This window comes from Zalophus californianus, chromosome 3 (assembly GCF_009762305.2).
Source record: "Zalophus californianus isolate mZalCal1 chromosome 3, mZalCal1.pri.v2, whole genome shotgun sequence".
NCBI classification, from domain to species: Eukaryota; Metazoa; Chordata; class Mammalia; order Carnivora; family Otariidae; genus Zalophus; species Zalophus californianus.
The window spans coordinates 164701674-164725520 of NC_045597.1; the positions used below are offsets into that span (position 1 = coordinate 164701674).

At 39.1% G+C, this 23847-nt stretch overlaps 1 protein-coding gene and 1 pseudogene across 15 annotated transcripts in view; one reads left to right on the plus strand and one right to left on the minus strand.

Annotated features, from left to right (window-relative positions):
* PARD3B (par-3 family cell polarity regulator beta) overlaps positions 1–23847 on the plus strand; it is a 1014396-nt gene that overhangs the window by 551200 nt on the left and 439349 nt on the right. For 13 of the 15 annotated variants that reach the window (XR_003519077.1, XM_027589187.1, XM_027589179.1 and 10 more), the window contains 5 exons: positions 1705–1791; positions 7675–7800; positions 10186–10544; positions 13491–13630; positions 14755–14883. Coding sequence is in view for 14 of the 15 variants with exons in the window: in XM_027589187.1 (XP_027444988.1) it covers positions 1705–1791; positions 7675–7800; positions 10186–10544; positions 13491–13630; positions 14755–14883 (841 nt within the window). In the remaining variant the exon portion in view is untranslated. The remainder of the gene's footprint in view (positions 1–1704; positions 1792–7674; positions 7801–10185; positions 10545–13490; positions 13631–14754; positions 14884–23847) is intronic. The other 2 variants (XM_027589185.1, XM_027589184.1) reach the window with 2 other exon arrangements.
* Positions 22935–23669, minus strand: LOC113919674 (annotated as a pseudogene).

Sequence of the window (23847 nt, forward strand, 5' to 3'; positions counted from 1 at the left end):
ACAAGATTTTCATCTTTGTTTTTAAAAGTCTTTAAAACAGTACTGTAACCCTAGAATGTAATGCTCTGGGTTTAGTCTTTCTCAAACAGCTACGAATGCACTATAAATCTGTTATTATATAAAAATTATTGCTTTGTGGTCCATTAAGAGTATAAAACTTTCTCCGCCCATCAGACAGTTTATATTCAGGATGTATAATGCATACCTATATATAGTATTTCATATGTATATATTCATATAATATCTGTATTCCCACACAGAAAGTGTCAAGAAGAATCTATTTTATCCCGTGATATTATCACTCTAAGATTTGTTTTATTTCTGACTTTTACCCCAGGCCTCTGATATAACCTGCTTGACTGAACAAGTTTTAAATATATCAGCAATATCTGAGCAAAACTCATTTGAAATTTATTATCAGATTTGAAATTCCATCATAGTCTACAAATGTTAGAAACTGACATGCTCTTTTTTACAGTTCTTAATGATAATAAGTTTGCAATGAAAACACATTAAAAATAAGCCCAGTCCACTGATGAGAATATATTTGATGTATTTGTTTTAGATTGCTGATAATTCAGAGAGTACTACACGCAGAGTGAATTCATCAGGCATTTTGCTTTCTTACGCTGTTCTCAACTTTCTAGCAAGGAGCCAAAATTTCACCGTTTTCAATTTGGGAACAGAAAAGCATTTGTAGCAGCTGTAGTTCTTAATTTGACATCTAGTTTCAGGTCATTTTCATGTAAATAGGAAACAATAGAGACCTGCTTACAATTTCCATAACAGGGATGCTTGCTTCAACTTTATTATTTTTCCTCTGGCAATTTTATTTTCTCTCTGTGGGATTAAATGAGCCAGTAATTGTTCATGGTTATTATTTTTCATCTTTATAAAAACTTGTTAGTTCCACTCTTTATTACTCAAAGTTTCCCACTATCTTGTATATTTCAGTCATACACACTATCCATTAATGTTTCTAGCTCATCCTTTCCTTAATCTGGAGTAGGTTAGGTGGGTCAGGCTTTCTATTTCTTTCTGTAATACGTTTTCTCCAGGCTTTACAACTTCTTTTTCTACCTCTAAAAAAACGAGGAGGTGAAAATTTAGAATTGTTTCATTGTATACAACCGATGCTTTATTGAAAGGCAAGTCTGAGTTCTGATTTTTAATGCTCCAAACATGCCCATATGTATTACCAACTGGGGCTTCACTGTTGTAAAATATAATTCTGTGCTTTTTCTAATAAATACATATTTTATTTCACTTTTCCTGTTCTGAGTGGGGGGAAGCCTACTTTATGCTTAAGCATAGTTAAGCTTAGTTCCATGTATTTTATCATCTGCACAGTAATTGTCAAGTGTGTCTCAATGGGGAGAAATTTCATTTTTGTGTATATCCTTTTAAATATGTTGATTTATGCAGATTAAGTTAAGTAGGAAGTTATTTTTGTGGGTCGTTATTTCCATTTGTTTCCCTTCTGGGGGAAAAAAAAATAAGAAATCAGTCTTTTAAACATTTTATTTCCTGGATCTTGTGAACATACCAGCAAATCATGTACTCATTTGATTTCATCTCTGCCGTTGAATTTACAGCAGTTGATATAATCTTAGGGTTTTTTTTTTTTTTAATGTGCTGCCTTTTTTTTTTTTTTTTTTTTTTTAAGCAGAGACTTATCTGTGCTCTTACTTTTTTCTGCCCCAGTGATATGACAAGAACAGTGGAGATTTCTGGGGAAGGAGGCCCCTTGGGAATACATGTAGTACCCTTCTTTTCATCTCTGAGTGGAAGGTAAGATGTTTTCTTTATATCAGAAGCTCATGCTAATGAAAAACTTGACTTCAGCTCATTTTCCCAAACATAGTCAGGAGAGGATTAAATGTGTATCTCTCTTATTCAGACAGATACCTCAGTATATACTTCTGTTGTCCACTTAAGTGTTAGAAACAAAGTCATTTACTTCTAACATATAGTGGAAAAGCAAAAGTATCAATCACAATTTCTGCATTTATAATTAATTATGAAGTATTGTCATTTTTTAAAAAAGATTTGAGAGAGAGAAAACAAGCAGGGGAGGGAAAGTAGGAGAAGGAGCAGGAGGAAACAGATTCCCCATTGAGTGGGGAGCCAGTCATGGCGCTCGATCTCATGACCCTGAGATCATGAGCTGAGCCGAAATCAAGAGTTGGATACTTAACTGACTGAGCCACCCAGGCGCCCCTCAAGTATCTTCTTAAAGTGTTCTTGTCAGTGACATGTAGTAAACAGAATCCTTGAGAAGGATTTTAACATACTGTTAGACAAATATTACAACAGAATCTTTTAATGTTCCAAAATACACTTTAAAAAGTGAATATAGTAATCCAAATTGATATTTCCTGACTCTGCTCAGGTATATGGAACTTAGGATAATAAATATTCTAGCACTGTAAGTAGCTTTATCAGAAGCTATATGTTTTCATGATTTTAACTATAATAGTAAAATACCATTGTGCTTTTTTTCTAAAATAAAAGGTAATCAATTAAAAACAGTATGCCACCTCCTTTTGAAATTTTAAAGACATTTTATTACTAAATTCACAGTGACAAATGGTAATTTAGATGTCAGCATTTCTTGAAATTCATGTCCACCTAACTGGATATAAAAGTTGTTTTACTGTTGGAAATTAAAGTTTGTGCCTGAGAGTTAATATTAGTACTATTATAACAACTTTAGAAAACTAGTATTAGATATTGTGTCACTGTTCAGTAAGATGACTGCCTTCAGCATTAGATTGATACTGACAAGGGCTATCTTAAAAGGGCTTTTCTTAAAATCAGTTTCTCACTCATGATATGATTTTAATTAATTTGCTAACTTTATTTTTCTTAAGTGCATCACTGAAAATTTCAGGCAGAATACCTTATTTTAGCTTAAGAGAGCAAAGTCCAGAAAAGCCCATTGATTTTTTTTTCAAGGTCACACAAAATCCAGATCCAATCCCCCTTACTCCATTGCTCTTTCTAGAGCAAAAATTTCCCAAAGGTTATATAGTATTAATTTACTGGTTCAGAATATTTATTCAATTTAGTCTGCCACATAGCGGGGAGAGGAGATTTAGTCATGATATTTTGGTTGGCATCATTTTCAGCAGGTAGCCACCTGCTACCTGTAATTGCAAAGTCATCACCTTTTTTTGCAAATAACATCTGATGCCAAGCTCTTGCTGGAATGAATGTTCTCTAAAAAGAAATGAACTGAAAAGCCAGTGGCTCTTATTGTTTCATTTCCTGTATGTGTTAATAAGCGTGTTTATAAATGTTATGGGTTATGTCCCAGGACAAGCTGAGGTTGTTTTTGATAGACAGGAAGAGTATTTACCCAGTTGTCATGAGAAATTCTAATGGCTTTTGGCAGAAGTGTACTGATAGAGCTTTGTGAAATACCAGAGCGGTTAAATTACCAGGCCCTTTAGTTTAATGAAGCCGGAATAGAACACAAGATCATCCCAATTTCCAAAACATGAAGAAATGTACAATGTGACAGTCGCCATACTTCACTTTCAATAGTTCGGAAAACTAGTTGACCCTGTAGATGAGAAAGCACCTTCTCTTACGTCAAATGAGAGAAACACACTAAACTATATTGATTTCTTCCCTTCTCCTTCCTGGCTCTGATTTCTAGCATAAGCCTTGAAGAATAGAAAAAATGTTAGACTTGTATTCAGAACAATTGGATTTGAATCTCAGTGTTCTCTTTTATAACGTTGAGCAAGTCCCCTAAACTTGCCTCTTGTGAATACCTACTTCACATCAAGTTTGTAGGGATTAAATGACATTAAAAATGTGAAAACTCCTTGTAAAGCACACAACGTATGAATGTGTAAATTTTCAGTATTATTAATATGGCTAAAACAAAAAAGCCTGGTTCAGAAATGAACTTTTATAAGTTCATGGTCAGCTGTTCAGTAACGTGATGAAATAGTTGTATAATTTTTTTTGCTCTCCATTAGTATTATAGAAAGGAAATTTAATTAAAAAACATAAAAATAATATGGAAGTGGAGACATGAGCCAATAAAAGTTAAGAAGTAATGAGTACAGGCTGAAACAGCACACTTAACTCAACCCATGTGTTTAGATGCAACTGAGTATAGAGCATGTCAGACAAGTGTCTGACTTCATAACACCATATGGTTTCAGTGTGTGAGCACAGGGGCTTGAGGGGGTGAGTTAAGGTCATAGTGGTATACTTAGTTCTTAATTTCCTTCCATTTATTGGTTTGTGTCATTATTTTAAATTAGAATTTACATTTAATTCTTTACTAAGACTACTGTAATTGACTTTGCCTCCAATTTATATATATATATACACACACACACACACACACACATATGTGTGTGTATATATATATATATATATATATGGGTTTTTTTTTTAGAGAAATACTGCCACACCTGTTGTTGAATAGGAGATGTAATCTCAGAATGCCCTGAGTACAATATAGTGGCTGCTGTACTGGTTAAGGCTTCAGTAGATTCATTAGGTACGACAGCATAGGGTGTTAAATGCCACTTGTATGGAGGCCCCTTGGCTTGTACATAAGAAACAAAACAAATATACAAAAAAACTGAGTTCCTGCAAGTAAAAAGCAATTTTATTTCATTGACTTTAAAAAAAAAAATTAAGGTACTTTTGTTTTAGAATTAAAAGCATGAAATCTGACTGTTTTTCAATAAAGATAGCATAATATACCTTAGTTTCCTAGTAAAGACAGCTAAATATGACAGAGAAGAAGGAAGGGATGGGTGAGGAATGACACGTAATGTAAGGAGAGGCGATGTTTAGATAAAAATGCAAAGCTGGTAGAATGGCCAAGGCCTGTGATGGGAGAGCAGAAGGGGGCAAGGAGTGGGTGGGTTAGTGTCTACATGATTATTAGAAGAAAAAGAAGCAATTCTGTGGGGCAGTGGGTTTCAGCCTCTCTTATCACTGCTCATTAATGCGAATTAACTGGTTCCTCTGAGCCTATAATTCCTCAACAGCATTAATCTTTAACTCCTAGGGCCTTGGTCCCAGACGAGACCACTACCACAGCCCACCAGTTTGGGGCAGAGAGGAAAATGAGAGATTCTTTTCTGAGCCTTCTCATACTGGTCTGGATGAAATCAAACTGGAGGGAATCCATCCCTCTTTATGGAATAGAGAAGGCAGGAGTGGTTTGTTGCCAGGGACCAAACTAATAAAATCAGTCAGTTTTACATTTTACCAAAATTACCTCTGACACACGGGTTTTACAGTTGAGCTTATTCTGTCAATAAATTTTTCATGGAAAGTTAGGTTATTTAGATCAGTGAGGTTCACATAGCATACTCCAGCTGTAATATGCCAGCTAAATTGCAACCCAGTGGCCTGAAAGAATTAATTCATCTCCCAAAATGTGAAATTAAATCCTAGGGAGTAACATTACATGACTGATGATGTACTGAATTAAATTAAAGGAAGACTTGAATGCTTGTTAAAAAAATATCACTTACATAAACTAGTTTATAACCACATGTGAGCCTCCTAATGGATCATATTATTGTGAATCCACCATGACAAAAAAAAAACCCAAAATGTGAACTATTAGAGAGTTGTTTAATTTAGGAAAGAAACACTATTTGGTTCTATTTCTTCTTCTTTCTCCTCTTCTTCTTCTTCTTTTGCATGTCCAATAGCTCAATTTTTAATATTACGTTATGAGATTAAGGTAGGATTAGTATTTCAAAAATATTAATTTGAATCTCAGATCCTTTATCAAATAGTAGCTTTGGCCCCTTTCCTCTTCCACGCAGAATATGATCAATTTACTAACCTCTTATAGGCAAGGCAGCCGAACACTGCCCCACACGCTCGTGCCTCTGACCCTGAGCCTTCCCTACCACAGGGGGCGTGACTCACTCTCTCCTGCATCAGCACACTGTATTCATCGGAGCAGAGACCTGAAGACCACCGCAGATGCCCCTCCTCTTGCCATCTTCTGAGGACAGGGGCTTATTAGATGAACAGGGGCCCTGGAGGCAGAGGCCCTACTGTGTGGCTGCTCCAGACAGGAAGACAGTTTTCTCCTCCACTTTCTTTAGAGACAGCCCTTTCTCCGTGGCTGACCCTGTAATTCACCTGTAAAATGCTCTATTTTATTCAGATCAGAGATTTAATATGAAGGGGCTGTGTGATAGTGTAGGAGGCCTGTATGCAAAAAAGAATGACAAAGCAGAAAAATAAGAGGCTGAGGGGCAGGAGGTAGCTGTATCTCCCACGCCCAGCAGATTCCTCTTAGAGGACATATCTGTCTGTCTTATTCCGAGGGCATAGCTAGGACCCCTGACAAGCCACAAGAGGAAGGGAAATCTCTCATATGAGAAATAGCTAAAATATATACAAGTTTGGGTGCGCCTGGGTGGCTCAGTGAGTTAAGCGTCTGCCTTTGGCTCAGGTCATGATCTCAGGGTCCTGGGATCAAGCCCCGCGTTGGGCTCCCTGCTCAGCAGGAAGCCTGCTTCTCCCTCTGCCACTCCCCCTGCTTGTGCTCTCTCTCTCTCTGTGTGTCAAATAAATAAATAAAATCTTTAATATATATATACAAGTTTGATTTCTTGGTATAGATACTACTAAAGTTCTTGGTGTAAATACTACTAAAATGCAACAGAATCACATGCACACACCAGGCATTCCATTATTGCTATAGTCTTCTTTCTTCTGCCTTTTTTCTCAACTCCCCCTCTCCTGACTCAGTGGCAGCCACAAAGCACCAGGAGCCTCCAACTGTCCTCTCTGAATCTTGAGTCTTACTGGTTGAAATTGCAGACAGGTCTTCCCCATGCCCTGCCCCCATCATGTCTCTGTCTCCCTCAGAAGCAGTGAGTGGTGGGTGTGCTGCTCTAGTCTGATTAGATAAAGTCCAGCAACTCATGTTCAAGGCCCCTCTGCATGGCTCTGGCTACCCCAGCCAGTGTGAGGTCCCCACACAAACACACAGGGTTCAGCCTGCCCCCGTGTATATTCTCTCTCTCCTCCTATCCAAATCCTACTCATTCTTTGGATCCAGTGTACATCCCACTTTCTCCCCAGATCTCCCATTCCTCCCTCCTGAGCATTGGAAATGCCCCACATGTACTTGATTCAGGGGCACTAACTAAATGGGACGGAGCTGCCTTTTAAACTGAGTGATATGATCTGTGCTTAAGTATTTGCTTCTTAAAATGCAAATTACTGGAACAGGTAGTAGGATTGCAAAAAACTCTGGTGAGTGTCTACTCCTCTTCCATCATTAAGCTCCAAGTTGTCTCGGCACCCACTCAAACCTATTACAGTCAGCCTGACACCCTTCTCCAAATCAGACACCTCTGTGTCCTCAACTCCATTGAGCTGTGGTGGCCTTTTCCAAGAATACTGCAGGCATGGCAATGGAGGCCTGGCTCAGTGTACTCTGGGTCGGTGTTTATGTGTGTCTGTCTTGAAGGTCTTTTTCTCTTTCACTGGACTTTTTTTTTTTTTTTACTAAGGATTTAAACAACAAACAGTTGCCTGAATATAAAGCATAATTTCTTTCATAAATAGAAACCAATACTTATTTCTGAATAGTTGCGAGTAGAGAAAAAATTAGCATATTATTATTCAGTAATTCTGTTTCAACCTAAATTTTGCATTTAGGATTCTAGGACTCTTCATCCGCGGCATTGAAGAAAATAGCAGGTCCAAGCGGGAGGGACTATTTCATGAAAATGAATGTATTGTAAAAATCAACAACGTGGACCTTGTAGACAAAACCTTTGCTCAGTAAGCATTTTTTTTCATTGTTTTATTTACCGTATTGATTTCTGGCATACTTATAATCATTACTAAGCTCTTGATGATCAAAATTGTTGTTAGAATATCTGGTCAGTCCCCTTTGAATGACCCCAGGACATCCATTTTCAAAGGCATCTTAGGTGTTAGCATCCGCAAAGGTGGCCTGCACATGTCCCTGGCAACCCCAAGAATAGGAAACTGAAGAATACAGTAAGCCTTACCGCCTGGTTGTCTGTTTGGATCATCCGTAGATGGGTTTGTTTTGCTTGGGCTGTGGGTCAGTTAGACTGGTATTTAACAACTCTTTTCACAGTCTGTTAGTTCAGCATATTAATTAACTAGCTTTGTGTCAGCGGTCTTCCTTAAACTAAATGTCTGTGAGAGATGTCTGTGAGGACTCACTGAGTAATAGAAACAAATAAAAAAATTAAAATATTCTCCCTCAAGTAATCATTTTTCTGCATGTGCACATGTTATGGGAATAGGTTCTTCTAGCTAAGAATTAGAGTATGCAGCAGTCTGATGCATATTTTTTTAAATGTATGTTGGCATTGCAGTGGGGCTCTAGAACAAGGGAATCAATGCTAATTAAGACTCCTTAGTAATGACCACAGCTTCTCTTGTTTCTGACCCAACAAGGCATCGTATATATTCCTCTGTAACCATTCTCTGTCGATATTTGTATGTTTGGTTTTTGGGGGGTGTGGGGGGGAGGGTGAATGGTTGTGAGTGAGAAGGGCTGTGGGCACTGGCTGCTTAAGTGTGGAAAGAAATGAAAACTGAAAAGTCTATTTCTTCAAATAATAATACCACTCTACTTTTTACAAGGACTTGATAGGTATGCAAGGTAGAAACTGAGGCTTATACAAATTCAGTTTGAAGGCAGTGTGGAGTAAAAACTGACTCCCGGGGCGCCTGGGGGGCTCAGTCGGTTAAGCAGCTGCCTTCGGCTCAGGTCACGATCCCAGGGTGCTGGGATTAAACCCCGCATCGGGCTCCTTGCTCAGCAGAGTTCCTGCTTCTCCCTCTCCCTCTGCCTGCCTCTCTGCCTACCTGTGCTCTCTCTCTGTCAAATAAATAAATAAAATCTTTAAAAAAAAGAAGAAGAAACTGACTCCCAGTCAGGGGACTGACCAGAGGAGGTGGACTGCCTCTGTGGGATCTTCTTGCCCTTCCCCTACCAACATGGAGAGTAAGCAGTTCATTCAGTAAAGTTAGGGGCGGGGGGGGGGGGGGGGGGGGGAGGGGGGCGGGGCAGGGCAGATAGTTGTTGGAATTATGATTCGTTATTATTTGATGTGGCTGCTACTGACAGAGACCTAAAATAGAGGTACCTTAAACAAGATTAATATTTTCCCCCCTAAGGACAAATAAGTGTGGAGATGGCAGTCCCAAGGTGGTGTGGCAGCTCCACAAGCATCAGCAAACGGGGAGTCTTCCCTCTTTCCCTCTTTCCATCCCTACTAAGTGGCTACTCTCTTTAAGTTGTGTCATGGTCACCAGATAGCTGCTGGGGTTCTGAGTTTGGAGAAATGGGAGAAGAAAGAACTTTCTGGCTCCCAGCTTTCCTGTAGCCCTTCTATGTAAATATTGGCAGGAAAGGCTGGGAAAGGTAGTTGTTTTCCATAGTCATGAGGGGTAAGGATGGAGAGAAATGGTAATAGGAAATCTGAGGAAAAAGACCAAGTGCTAAGACAAAAAAGTAAAAGATACAGGTACTCTATAATAGAATAAAGGGAGGGTATATATATTGGATTGATAATTCACTATGACATTGGGCACAGCCAATACACCAAATATCATCATGAGGAAATGTTGGTGTAAGAATTGAAATGCTGGAATACAACGCATTTTAGAGAGGACCTGTACTTTAGAACAAAGCCCTAAAAGGGAACTAACTAATATTCTGATCAACACTACAAAAGGATTTTTTCCAAACAAAACTAAAGTTTGCTTTTATACTTAACTTTAGTAATGGCTTCTGGATGGATTTTCAGATTTAGAAATACTTAAAAAACTGTGGGTCATTGGAAGAGTTAGTTAGCTAATAACTCTGAGCTTCAGTTTCCTCGTTTTGCAAAAGAAAAGTGAATTGTCCTGACCTAAAACGAAATGAGAAGATTGAGGAAGTTGTTAAAAAGATTCAAGGAGAGAATTGTGCGAGTTATTAATGCATGTGGAGCCCAGTGTCAGGGCGCCTGGTGGGCAAGTCATAAGTGGTAATTAGTATCTAGTTTGCAGTCATCCTGGTGGTAACAGTGACAGTTTTCCCCATGCTTATGCTACTGTGCTGTTCCTGTTGCCACGATGCAGGGCGCTTTAGTGGCGTGCTAGAACGTGTTATTGTTACATATTTACTAACTCTCTTTGAAGGGCTCAAGATGTCTTCCGTCAGGCGATGAAATCTCCCAGTGTGCTCCTCCATGTGCTTCCACCTCAAAACCGTGAACAGTATGAAAAATCAGTCATTGGACCACTTAACATTTTTGGTAACAACGATGGCATTTTGAGAACAAAGCTGCCGCCTCCTGTCCACGGAATATCAGGAATAAAAACCATAAATCTCACAGGAACAGGTAGTCCTGAAGAGGATGCATTGACCTCTCTGCAACAAAGCAAGAGCCCCCGGGTACCAAGACTGGGTAGAAAGCCATCCTCTCCCTCACTCTCCCCTCTCATGGGGTTTGGCAGCAAGAAGAATGCAAAGAAAATTAAGATTGACCTAAAGAAAGGTAATTATTAAATTATGCTTAATAGCATTCTATTATTGTAACATGTAAAATTGGTTAAGAGAAACACATTAAGGCTAATTTCGTTAATTCTCCCTTCACTTAATTGTATCAAAGAATAGATTTAAGTAGGTAACTTAACTCTCTTGAAATTGTACTGCTTTCTTATTCTTTTCTTCTGGAGAGTATAGATTATTTGAAACAAAAAAAAATGATAAAGACATGTTGGAAAATGGAAAGAACCGTTACAAACTTGAGAGAAACACAGTACTAAAGAAGCACTGAAATTCATCTGAACCCTATTTTGAGGAAAATTAGTGATTTTTGTAGCACCCTTAGGTCAAGTCTAAAAAGCACATATTTGTTTCTAGTTCTCTAAGCCAGTTTTAAACCGGCAAAACATTTAGTCCTCAAAAAGCAAACATGTGATAATTATAATTGATAATTATTATATATAATTATATAATTGAAATTTCACTAATTCAGCATTACAAGCAATTTTTCAAAACATACTTAATTGCAAAAGCATGTATAACCTTGTCTTCATCTTTTCCAATTTTCTATACATTTCAAACCCAGATCAATGAGACTAGGACATGTGTGTACATGAATTTTTATGCAACATTATATATACATAAGCCTTCGTGTACTTCTGTGCTTTTGTTTATTTGTAACCTCCTGGTAATCCCTTCCCCCACTTCAACCTTCTGCACTCTGATGTGATCTTCAAGACTTAAATTTTTGTCTGAATTAATACAGAATTTAATGATCACAAGGTAGTTTTAAAATAGTTATGAACATATATAAAAAACAAATAACATGCACCTTTAATTAGAGTATAGTGGTTATTCTGAAAGATCCTCTGGTCAGAGTTTTCTCCCTCTTAAGAATTCTGTACTGACTAGGAGACACAAATTTGCCTGTGTGCTTAAAAATTAGGCTTTTTGGGGGGGGGGGGCGCCTGGGTGGCTCAGTCGGTTAAGCGGCTGCCTTCGGCTCAGGTCATGATCCCAGGGTCCTGGGATCGAGCCCCATGTCCGGCTCCCTGCTCAGCAGAGAGCCTGCTTCTCCCTCTCCCTCTGCCTGCCACTCTGCCTACTTGTGCTCTCTATCTCTCTGTCAAATAAATAAATAAAATCTTAAAAAAAAAAATTAGGCTTTTTTTTCTTTTGAAAGATTTGTTTATTTATTTGAGAGAGTGAGTGAGCATGCTCATGTTCGTGCACAAGCAGGGGGAGGGGCAGAGAGAGAGAGAGAGAATCCATAAGCAGACTCCCCACTGAGCACGGAGCCTGATGTGGGGCTCGATCCCAGGTCCCTGAGATCATGACCTGAGCTCACCTAACCAACTGAGCCATCCAGGCACCCCTAGGCTTTTTATGTAAATGTATCAGTTATGTTTTTTGTACAAATTATCCAGCTACCTATAAGACTTGGGGTTGAGTGCTTTGAGGATAGATAAATCAGACACAGAAGGTAACCTTAAGAATGCATCAGAAAGGGGGCAGCCTGGGTGGCTCAGTTGTTTGGGTGTCTGACTCTTGATTTCAGCTCAGGTCATGGTCTTGGGGTTGTGGGGTGAAACCTCGCATCGGACTCCTCGCTCAGCGGGGAGTTTGCTTGGGATTCTCTCTCTCCCTCTCCCGCTGCCCCTCCCCACCTCTCTCTCTCAAAATAAATAAATAAATCTTAAAAAAAAGAATCCATCAGAAAGCCTTGAATGCAAAAATAAAGAATATGCCATCACAGCTGTACTTCGGGAAGATTATTCTGACAGCAAAAAGGTATACCAAAGAAGAGATCAAACAACAAAGGATCAGTAAAGGATATGTTGCATCCTGTCTAAATATAATATGTATGCCTTGCCTGCTGACTAGATATAGGAGGGGAGAGAGAGAGAGGAGATGCAGGTGGCTCGTTCAATGGAGATACCATTACTAAAAATTAGAAAATTTTGTAGATGAGTATATGTGAAAAGACCAGGATCTGAATTGGAGAAGGAGATTCATAGTGAAGTTTGAAATGCTGGTAAAAGTGTGTGCATGGTCCTAACAAAGAAGCTAACACCAGAGAGATTAGGGCCAAAGAGATTTAGGTGTCATCCATAGGAAGATGGCAGTTGGAGCCAGGAGCTGGCCAAGGCAGAGAATCTAGAGAACAAATTGTTCTAAGGCAGATCCTTGGGGAATATCTTTGTTCATGTGGGAGAACAGTAAGAGAAGAGTGGTAGACATGATGTGATCAGAGAGGTAAGAAAATAATCAGAAAATAAAGACATGAAAACCAAAGAAGGGGCCATTAATTTCAAGAGAACAATTGGTGAGAAGTGTCAAGCTAGTGAAAGGGACAGATCAGAAGAGGAAAAATTAGTGGATGTGGTCATGGGTAGGTCATTGGTGGTGGAAGACTGAAGAAGTAAGATTGAAGTAAGGATGCTTTAGGGCAGAGATCTTTGAGCATACCTTCAGATAAAGTGAAAACCACATCCTCGGAGAGAGAGAGAGATTGAGATGCAAGAGAATGGGACAGCAAGAGTGAGGGAGGGAGCAAGGGGGTGTAGCACAGGAGGAATTGAGGCCCAGGTCGGGGGAGCTGCAGGGTGGCTAGCTGAGTGAGTGCCTGACGAAACTCATGTCAGGTGGCCTTCGGCTGCTCATGGTTTACCGAGAAATCAATCTCCTGAGTTTATGGATAACATGTGGCATTTCTTCTGGGGCCTCAATAAACGAAAGTGTTACACATCTGCATTGGGCCCTAAATGCACTTTGAAACCATCATGGCCTGTCAGGAACTATAATCTGTATTTGCAACCAGAACAACTGAAGTGAATTTAAAATATTTGCTGGAATGTAAATATTTTACTTATTCTACATTAGTCTAAATTAGGTAGACTCGACTATAAGGTTTCTACTTAAGGTGACCATGCATTTTCCTGGTCTTACACACTAGGCCCTGAAGGACTGGGTTTCACTGTGGTTACCAGAGACTCTTCCATACACGGGCCTGGTCCCATTTTTGTAAAAAACATTTTACCAAAGGGAGCAGCAATAAAAGATGGCCGCCTACAATCAGGGGACAGAATTTTGGAGGTAAGAATTGGAATTAATATCCTCAATAAAATAGCCTTGGGGCTTAAATAAATATGTTAATATTTATATTTTGAACATAATATATTGAAAATTATCACTTGTAGACAAGATAAGGACTTTAATTGTAAAAAAAAAAAAAAAAAAACAACAACAGTTAATGGGAAGCCTAACTTCTAAGTTCCCCATAAGGCCAGCAATATAAGGACAAGTAACACTGCAAACTTTTCCCTATCTTCTCTGCCTTACTTCCACATCTTAGGGTCCCTGTGGAATTTGAATCAAATCTAGGAAGTCATCATAAATGCAGTTAGGGCTAAGAATTTCAGATTGATAGCCAAACTCTGATAACAGTTTCTTTAAACTTCTCGTAGGGCTGGGCCAGCCTGTCTCCGGTTGATCTGTACCTATAAAGAAGTATTTGGAACTACCCAAAGCGAGAGGCTTCCCCCCACCCCATGTATTTTTGTTTGGTAGCATTGTCTTCTTGGCTAAATATATATTATCAACTTACCTTTCAAGAAATCTTCCTCACTGAAACTGGCTGGTACAATTTAACTTTTTCATGGCATGGAAGCAACACTATACATTTTTATATAATTCTAGATTTTGAAAGAAGATGTATCAAATGACTAATATAGCTCTAAATTATAATTTCTAATAATCTATGTTAACCAGGAGACTATAACTTTCTAAACATGAAGAACACTGTTTAATTATAACAAAAGACTTTGGCTGCCAAAGGAATTTGCCATGTGATTATGGTCCATATTTTGTTTTTTTGTATTAGGCAGAAAATGTTTCCAGGTCAGCATCTGAAATCCACTTCTTTTTAAGGAATTATTTTCTGCTGTCAGTTTGATGTCCCCCTCGTAAGATTATGATATCTTAGGAGAAACTGCTTATACTTATTACTGACGATCTGAAATGATCTAGCACCATAATAACGATGGCCAGTGTAGTACTGGTCCTTTGAACATAGTTGGTTTGGGTCCATGTGTTCAGTTTTCATCTTTTCAGAGCTTTATTCATTGTAGGAGCCCACTTGCTACTTACTTTCAGAAATCATCTAGTATAGAAAGAAGATGGGGAGTGTTATAATCTGTTCATATGATGGCATCCATTAGGTAAATGGCAGAGATGTCACTGGGCGAACTCAGGAAGAGCTTGTGGCCATGCTGAGGAGCACCAAGCAAGGAGAGACCGCATCACTGGTCATCGCCCGTCAAGAAGGAACTTTTCTTCCCCGAGAGCTGGTAATGTTCAGATCACAGTCTCACTGAATCTTCAATGCAGAGTTTTTAATATACTCAGTAAATTCATAGTAGCTGAGAGATGAGTTCTAAGTCACAGGTTTCATTTGTAACAAGAACTGAATCACACTAAGAGGTTTTGTTTGGTCCCATTTGGGGGTGTCATGGCTTTACAGTATCAATGCAGCAAGTTGGACATATGCCAACAGTGCTTCCGGGATACAAATTCAAGCACCCTTTTAAGGAAGCAATTTAACAATATTCAACTAAATAAAATATACTTTGAGTGTTATGCTATATGTTAGCTTTATGCAAAACACAGTCAGCAAAAATGGTCATTCACCACCTTAATGCAGTTTGCAGTCTAAAAGGAAATAAAATATAACCAAGTCTTCAAAATGGTGATGAAGGTGATGAAAAAGAACTGCAGGGTGCTATAGGAACATGTCACAAGGGCATTTAACCTAGTCATGAGGGCCGGGAACGGTACCCTGAGGAAGAGAGTTTCGAAAGTCTTGTGAAAATGTATGTTCTTTGACCTACTAACTATACTTCTAGTAATCTGTCCTAAACTGATCATCAAATATGTGGAAAAAATTCATGTACATTGATTTTTTTTTCTCAAGTCCTATTTATTTTAGTGATCTATTGGACGCTGTACGACTGTGAAGTATTGGTTAGATAAATAACTAGATAGCTCTCCAATGAAATGTAATAGTTACTTAAAATGGTCTTGGGGATGAACTGATAATAACATGAGAAAATGTTCATAGAGCATTAAGAAAAAAAGTAGTTTATAAAATGATATAGACAGCATGATCAGATTACATTAAAATATCTTAATAAAAAGAAAAAAAAAACAAAGAACCGGCAGGAGATGCACCCAGAAGGTTGGGATTATGAGACATTTTAATTTTCTCATTTTTAAAATAATGAACGCCTATTATTTTATTATTGACATGTATTTAAGAAGGCTATAGAAAAATTCAAAGGACTTTATGGCTAATAACAAAAAGGATTTTTAATTACCCCTTTTTAAAAATTTTATTTCTTTTGAATCTATATAAGAAATGACAAAGCTACATATAGGTAATAAGGTAGGTTCCCAGAGTTAGATCATCAGAACTAGTGAGGGTTAGTTGAGAAAACTGACTGTAGTTAGCTTGAAAAAGAGAAAGTTTAGGACACATTTTTATTGCTATCAAGTACATAGGAGTTTTTGTATGGATCAAAAAAGTAGACTTAATATATTTCTTCAGGTAGTTTCTATCCACTAGCGTACTTATGTATTAATCTGACTAACAATTTACTAAATACATGCTGTGCACTAAGTTGGAGGTTGTGGGGATACAAAAATAATTAAGACTCATTTCCTGCCCTCCTTGAGCTGGTACCAGAACAAATATTTGGAAGTGATAATGTTACAAGTTACAATAGTTTCTAACTGTTGGAGCTGTCCAAGAAGAAAACGGGCAACTTAGAGTGTTGGAACAGAGCCAAACTCACCATCTGTCAGAGATGCTCTAGAAAAAATTCTCCCATTGATACAGTGATAAGAGTAGATAAATTCTAAGATACCTACCGTAAGCCTAGTATTCTGTTATCTATGCTTATATTCATGTTTGAATATACAACCTTCCTGAAACACCTCTCTCATTTATTAATGCTCCTTAGTACTGACCAAAGGACCCCCTTCCCACCATGTTTCTGGTCCTTCCTTCTCCTTCCCATCATCTTGTCCATTTTTCCCCTTGTCCTGTTGAATGCTCTGGGAAGATCTGCAGTAAAACAGTGAAGGGAAGAAGATTAGGTGGTATGAGCCGTAAAGACTATACTCCTCGCCTGCTTTCCTCTTCTTGACTCCTCCATTGTCAGCCATTTTGGAAGGCAGAATCTTGAATTTCCTTCTCATTTCCTCACTTAAGCTCCTTACTTTTCCTAAAAAGAAATGCTGCAGAAACTTAGAGTCCAGATTTTTTTCCTAAAATGCAGATGGATTTTTCTTTTAATCCTTTATTTATCCAAACACCTTGGTCTTTCTCTACAGGGGTCACAGTGAGAAGAAACAATTAGAAAGAGGCAGCATGTACATATGACAGGAAGCCCTTCACTTCTTATCCAACTTTTTGGTTGCTAAAGATAAAACTCTTAGAAAACTTTGGTGGGACTATGTGCTTGTGTCAGGGATAGGAGAACAAGGAAAGAAGTTTTTTGTTTTTAATTTTATTTTATTACGTTATGTTAATCACCATACATTACATTATTAGTTTCTGGTGTAGTGTTCCATAATTCATTGTTTGCATATAACACCCAGTGCTCCATTCAATACGTGCCCTCTTTAATACCCATCACCAGGCTAACCCATCCCCCCACCCCCCTCCCCTCTAGAACCCTCAGTTTGTTTCTGAGTCCATAGTCTCTCATGGTTCGTCTCCCCCTCCAATTTCCCCCCCTTCATTTTTCCCTTCCTACTATCTTCTTTTTTTTCAACATATATTATTTGTTTCAGAGGTACAGGTCTATGATTCAACAGTCTTACACAATTCACAGCGCTCACCATAGCACATACCCTCCCCAATGTCTATCACCCATCCCTCCCACCCCCCACCACTCCAGCAACCCTCAGTTTGTTTCCTGAGATTAAGAATAAGGAAAGAAGTTTTGACTGTGTATTCTGTTGAACTATGGTCCTGGAATGAGTGAAACCCTGCCTAGAAAGAGAAACATTCTATGGGTACCTGGGTGGCTCAATCAGTTAAGCGTCTCCCTTCAGCTCAGGTCATGATCCCAGGATCCTGGGATTGAGCTGCTATGGGGGGCTCCCTGCTCAGCAGGAAGTTTGTTTCTCTTCTCCCTGTGCCCGCCCCCCTCACCCCGGCTTGTATGAGTGCTCTTCTCTCTCTCTCAAATAAATAAGTAAAATCTTAATAAAAAAAAAAAGAAAGGAAGAGAAAGGAACATTCTAGCCAACAAAAGAACCTAATAACAGAGCTCCAGCTGAGAACTCATATACCCTCATGAGGCCTCAGTTTCCCGTCTAATAGTTCCTTTTACCCCTTTCCCTGTGTCTTCTAGAATTTGTGTGTGTGTGTGTGTGTGTGTGTGTGTGTGTCTGTGTCTGTGTCTTCTAGAATTCTTAACTTCACAGCTATTCCTTCGTTCTAGAAGCTCCCCCCGCCCTGCTCCCGGGTAAGGGGGAGAGGGATGTGACTTTATCCTGGTTGAAATTCTGAATGCATTCTCAATCACAGACAGTTGCAGCTGGAAGTTAATGAATGTAAAAATAGAATTTTCAAAGTAAAGGGAGCTGAAAGAATCAGTATGTCCAAATCTAATTTGCAGATGAGTAAAGAGGTTCAGTGTGGTGAAGTAACCTGTTAATGGTCCTGCATTGCTCAGGAACTGGAGGCATCAGTTTCTTAACGCTTTGTGCATTATCTCTGGAGTTCAACTCTGGAAGTTCCACATCACACAATGTTTCTGTGTGATCTAGAGCAGCTCACAGAATCATTCTAAGGCTCATTTGACTCATCTTTATCATAAGATTGTTTGGAAGATTAAAAGAGATCATATATGCAAAGCTCTTGGCATAGTTCCTGGCCAATTATAAGTTCTCAATATATGTCAGCTATAATCATTCTAGTACCTTGCCACTTCTGTAGTATTAAATACAATAAAAGCACAATACTAAACTTTAGATACCTTGTGGGGAAAATAGATCTATTCAGGCTTGCCTGGGACCGACTAACCATTATTTTGACCATTTTTTAATTATTATTTTAAAATACATACTGGTATCCAAAATACTGAATTACAAAATAGAGAAAAAATTTTTTTTGGTTTGAAACTAAATCCATAAGTCAGGCAGCCTATATGTATTAGTTCACTCTCATTTAGTAGAATTTAGTGAAATTTGGTTTCTATCCCAGAAAGTGACATCATAGGCCAAGCCCCCCAGGGAGCATATTAAATTAATTGTGCAACTGTGAGATTATGAGTGCCAATAAATTATTTGTTCTCATTGTTTTTAGTTTTGTACCAAATTTGGAAGTCATGTGGTTAGTATCCCTTCTCCTAGAATTCTCTGGCAAACAGTCTAGACTCTTTAAAAAACATTTGACTTCTAATTATCTAAATATGTGGAATATTCTTTGTAACCACAGCAAAGCAAGGCCTTTGAGGATTACAAGCACCGAATTAATGTAGACCTGGAATCCTTGTTTTGAAGAAATATGGAATAGTCTTCTTTGTCCAGCCCAAATGCCTTCCTTGAGTGCTAAGTGGCAAGAACCATACAGGAAGTTTAAAGAGAGGTCACGTTTGGCACGCACAGCACTGTTTCACTGTGAATCACTTCGTAGGGTGACATGCACGGGACTATTTGAAAGAACAGAAAGAAGAACAGTATGCTGTGTGACGCATCTCTGTATTTTTCTTTCAAAAAAAATGAAGGTGTCACCACTTTGGTCTCTCCTACCTTATCGTGACTGGGGCACACACTTAACTTCCATTGAAAATCTGGCAGGATGAAGGAAGGACACCACTTCCTGCTTTTGTCTTGTTCTATCTCCTTTGAAGAAAACAGTGTTTATTGTTTTCCTGTTCTGAGAAACTGTCCTCTCCCTTCTCTCAAGCCTTGCTGTTTCAGGAGCTGGATCCTCTCTGAATGGCACTGCTCTGCCTGGTTTCCGACAGTTAAATCTTCCTTACTTCCTGCTTATCTTCGCTCCTTGTAAAGTCTTAACACTTAGAGTCCAGGGAGCATGTGGTCAGCACTTTTACAGGAAGTCCCAATATAGGATGGTCTCTCTCGGATGTGACCCTCTGTCATTGCAGAGGCCTGAGCACCCATTTCCTGGTTATTTCTCCCGACCTGCCACGGGAGGGCTGGGCTGACTTCTTTCCATGTCCTTCCTCCTGAGCAACTGGTTAGTATCACAAATGCAGCGACGCATTTAGCCAACCTTCGTTCCATCGGCGGCAGGCTGGGATGAACATCAAATGAGAGGAATTCATGTACTAGCATCACAACTGTTTAAGCTCTTTCTAGTATCTTTACCAAAGGAACTGTGTTTCAAAGGCAATCTTTCCAGAATCCCAAGCTGGAAGACGCTTTGATGTCTTCACCCCCTGACTGGGTGAGAGTTTATTAAAGAGGTGTTCACATAAGGAACGTTTTTGCAAAAGGGACTTTGAGGTTAGTGTTGGTAATGGAATCCCAAGGTGAAAGTGCTGCGTCTGCGTCTGCACTTGAAATGAACACTGTGCTCCGTAATCAGTGCTTTGTTCGGCGTGTGTTCTGTGAGAGACACGCTCTACGACTTCTCTCCCATCCCTGGCACCCCAAATTCTTGTGTTCTTATGCAAAATGTCAGTTTAGGAAAGATCATGAAAAACTAAAGGTTTCCTCTTGAGGTGCTGCCTTTATTTTTTTGAGAGCTTCAGAGTGAGAGCAAGCGAGAGACTGTTGTTTGTCATGTAGGTGCATATACATGCGCACATGTGTGTATGTCTTCTTTTCATTTACTGGGAGAAACAAACATGGTGCCATTCCTTTGTTAACCTCTTTAATGTTTCATGTTCTGACCTGCTGCCTTATCTTTAAATTATCCTGCAAATCACAGCAACCCCTGGTGGGTAAAGCGAGCTGAGAACATTTCAAATGTATTTATAATTTCTACCTGCCAAGTTTGCCTGTATTAAATGCTGGCCTCTGCAAGTGGGATTAAATATATTTCAAGCAAGCAAGTTGCCGCTGCCTGGCATGACTGAGATCCAAAAGCTAGCCAGCCATGTTTGTCATGCTGATGTGACTTTCACTTAAGAATATTGCTTTCGCTGAGGAGAAAAAAAAAAAAAATGCTCCCCACACACGTGTGTGGACGCTCCCCGAATAGCTGCTGAGCTTAGTGTGGTCCAGGGCCACCATATTTACCAATCCCTGTGACTGCCTTTGCAAATGACATGTGGCTCCTGTTCCTTTACTGTTTATCTTCTTAGGAAGTGAGAAATTCATACCTTCAGATGTCAAATTATTTAATATCATAAATCATGCAAGAATTTTCGTTTGAAATCTTAGATGAACCTCATTTAACTGATATATTATTTTATTCCCTTTGGCTATTAGATTCAAATGATTCCATGCTTAATTAACCAAGGTACTTAAGGAAGAATGAATATTATAGCAGCTATTTGTGGATAAGTAGCAGAAATTGAAGGATGATTTCAGAATGATTTGTCTACCTAAACCAAAGTGCAGGAGTTACGTTTTGGAATTTAAATAATTATTCAGAAATCAAAACGCAGCTATATTTTATGAATTCTCCAAATAACACAGTTCTTGTGACTTAAGATGGAATCCTTGCTAAAATATAGTCTCCATTTCTCCTTCTCTCTACCATATTTTTCCCCATTTAGTGCAATTCCATTCAAGCGGTATTCATCTAATCCTAGTCAAGGTTCTGCAACATGAACTCCAGAGATGAATAAGATGTATTCGTGTCCTCAAGGAGCTTCTGGCCTATAAAGAAGAGTATGAGTTGGTCAAATTATTCAGTGAAGTGTTATGGGGATTCAAAGTTGGGGGGACCAAGAAAACCTTTAAGATCATGATAGTGTTTGAGAAAGGTCCTGATCTTGATTGAGTAGGATTCCAAAATGCAGAGATACAGGGGGGAAGGAAACAGCATCTTCAAGTACTCTGAGATTAGAAAACATAAAACACATCAGGGAGATAGTAGGCAGCCCAACTCATCAGCTTACTGAGCAACGGCTAACATGAGAAATAGTGTTGTTTGGAATAAATTGGAAGAGGTGAAAAGACATTCAGATACCTGCCAAGAGCTTATTGTATTTGGCTATAATGTAATCATTAGGAGCCTGGGATCTGGGATCAGTCAGACCCGGGCTGAATCCTGGCTCTACCACCTATTGGCTGAATGGTCTTGATTAAGTTACTTCCCTGAGCCACCACCCCCACCGCCCAGCCCTGTTCCTCACTTCTAACTCAGGGATCAGAGGATTATCTACCTAAGAGACTGTCAGCATTAGAGATGTGTATAAAGTACTTAGAATAGGGCACATAGAATGTGAATCCTTGTTTTGCAATCTTACTCAACCTCTCTGTGTCTCAGTTTCCTCATTGTCAAATGAGGATAATAACAGCACCTATCTTGTAGGGTTGTGAGAATTAGCTGAGCATAGATGCTACTACACAGTGAGTGTCAAATAATGTTATCTTCTGTTGTTATTTCCTGTGCCTGGTGCACACTCTATGTTCAGTAAGTATTTGTTGACTGAATAAATGAAAGCTACACATTATTAAAGCAGATGATATAGAAGGCTGGAAAGGGTATTGCTAAAGGTGCTGTGGCTCCTCCTCTATGTCTAATCTGTATCTAATGCATTATCCTTCCTGATACAATTACTTTAAACCAAATAAAAATAATAGGCATAGATTTCCTCAAACTTCAGAGCATTAGCAATCTCTCGTTATCGCTACACAAGACAGTGAGGTTAGGGATAGTACTGAGAGAATGTAAATCAGGGGCGCCTGGGTGTGTCAGTGGGTTAAGCAGCCAGCTCTTGATTTCCACTCAGGGTATGGTCTCAGGGTTAGGAGACTGAGTCCCGCGTCAGGCTCATACGCTGGGTGTGGAGCCTGCTTAAGATTCTCTCCCTTTCCTTCCGTCTCTTCCCCCCTAAACAAAAGTCTAGAATATAAATGACAATTTAGGTAGTTTAAATTATCGGAATACATTTGCATAATCTAGTTGTACAGTTTACTTGTAAAGACATAGACAATAAGTATCATTGCCTAATATTTTAAAATATTATTTCTTAAAATATTAAAAGTATTTTCAAGTATTTTTTTTAGAAAAAGACTGAAAAGATATAAATAATCAACTCCCAAATTTTATGCTTATTTTTCCGATTTCTGTCAGTTTCCTGACATAGCTAACATAAGCAGGTAAATCTTTTCAGTAAATTGAGCAGTTGGAGACTCAAGCAAAAACCCAAGTCAAGACTCAAATGTCTTGAGGAACTTGGGCAAGTTACATATATCCCATGTTGCTCTTGGTTTCCCATCTCTTCTTTGCTTCAAACCCCCATGCAAGTTTCTTCCTTTTTTGGGCAACCTGTGAATTTTCAGCATCCTTTTTGGCTTTTACAAAGTTGTGGCAGGCAACCCTCTTGGCAATTTTTATACCAAGCTCTCGAGTAGCTAGCTGGTTGCTGAGTTCCTCAGCCTTCTCAATGTTCCACTCTTCCACAGCCTGGTCTATGCTCTTTTCAAGGCCTGACTTGTCAATTTTTTTTCTTTTTAACGGGGGGGGGGGGGGGGGGCGCAGGTCAAACCTATCATTGAATCCAAAATATTGAGTAAGCTCCTTCCACTGGGTTTCACTTGAGGTCTGTTCACTATGAGAATCTTCTTCATTCTTCAATTTACCTTTCCTGAGGTGTTTTCTTTTTTCCCCTCTGATTCCCGAAGTTGAGGTTTTCTGTTCAGAATGTTTTTTATGCAATTCTTGAAATTTATGCTACATATTTAAGGGAATTCCAGAGGGGCATTCTTCACATGCATTTACATTTGCTTCTACTCCAGGCTTTGGTCCATCAGTAGGGAAATCTGAGATCTCTGTTTCTGTAATGGCCCCATCTTCTTTAGCTTCCTGTAAGTTAAGTCCAGAGTTCTCTAATGGGGCTTCATCTTCAGAATTCAACTCAATATCACTTTCATTTAGGCCAGGAGGTAGCAGCCCACTCCACATCTTTTCTTCTGTAGGAGCCAGTCGCCCGGCAGCCATCTTAAGACCCCGCCAACCTCAAGTATTTTTTTAAGTGCTTCAATCTCAGTTGAAGTGGTTCTCAAAGTGTGGTCTCAGATCAGCAGAATACCATTACCTCAATACCATTTGCCACACGTGCAAATTCTCAGGCTCCTTTCAGACCTGAGGAATCAGA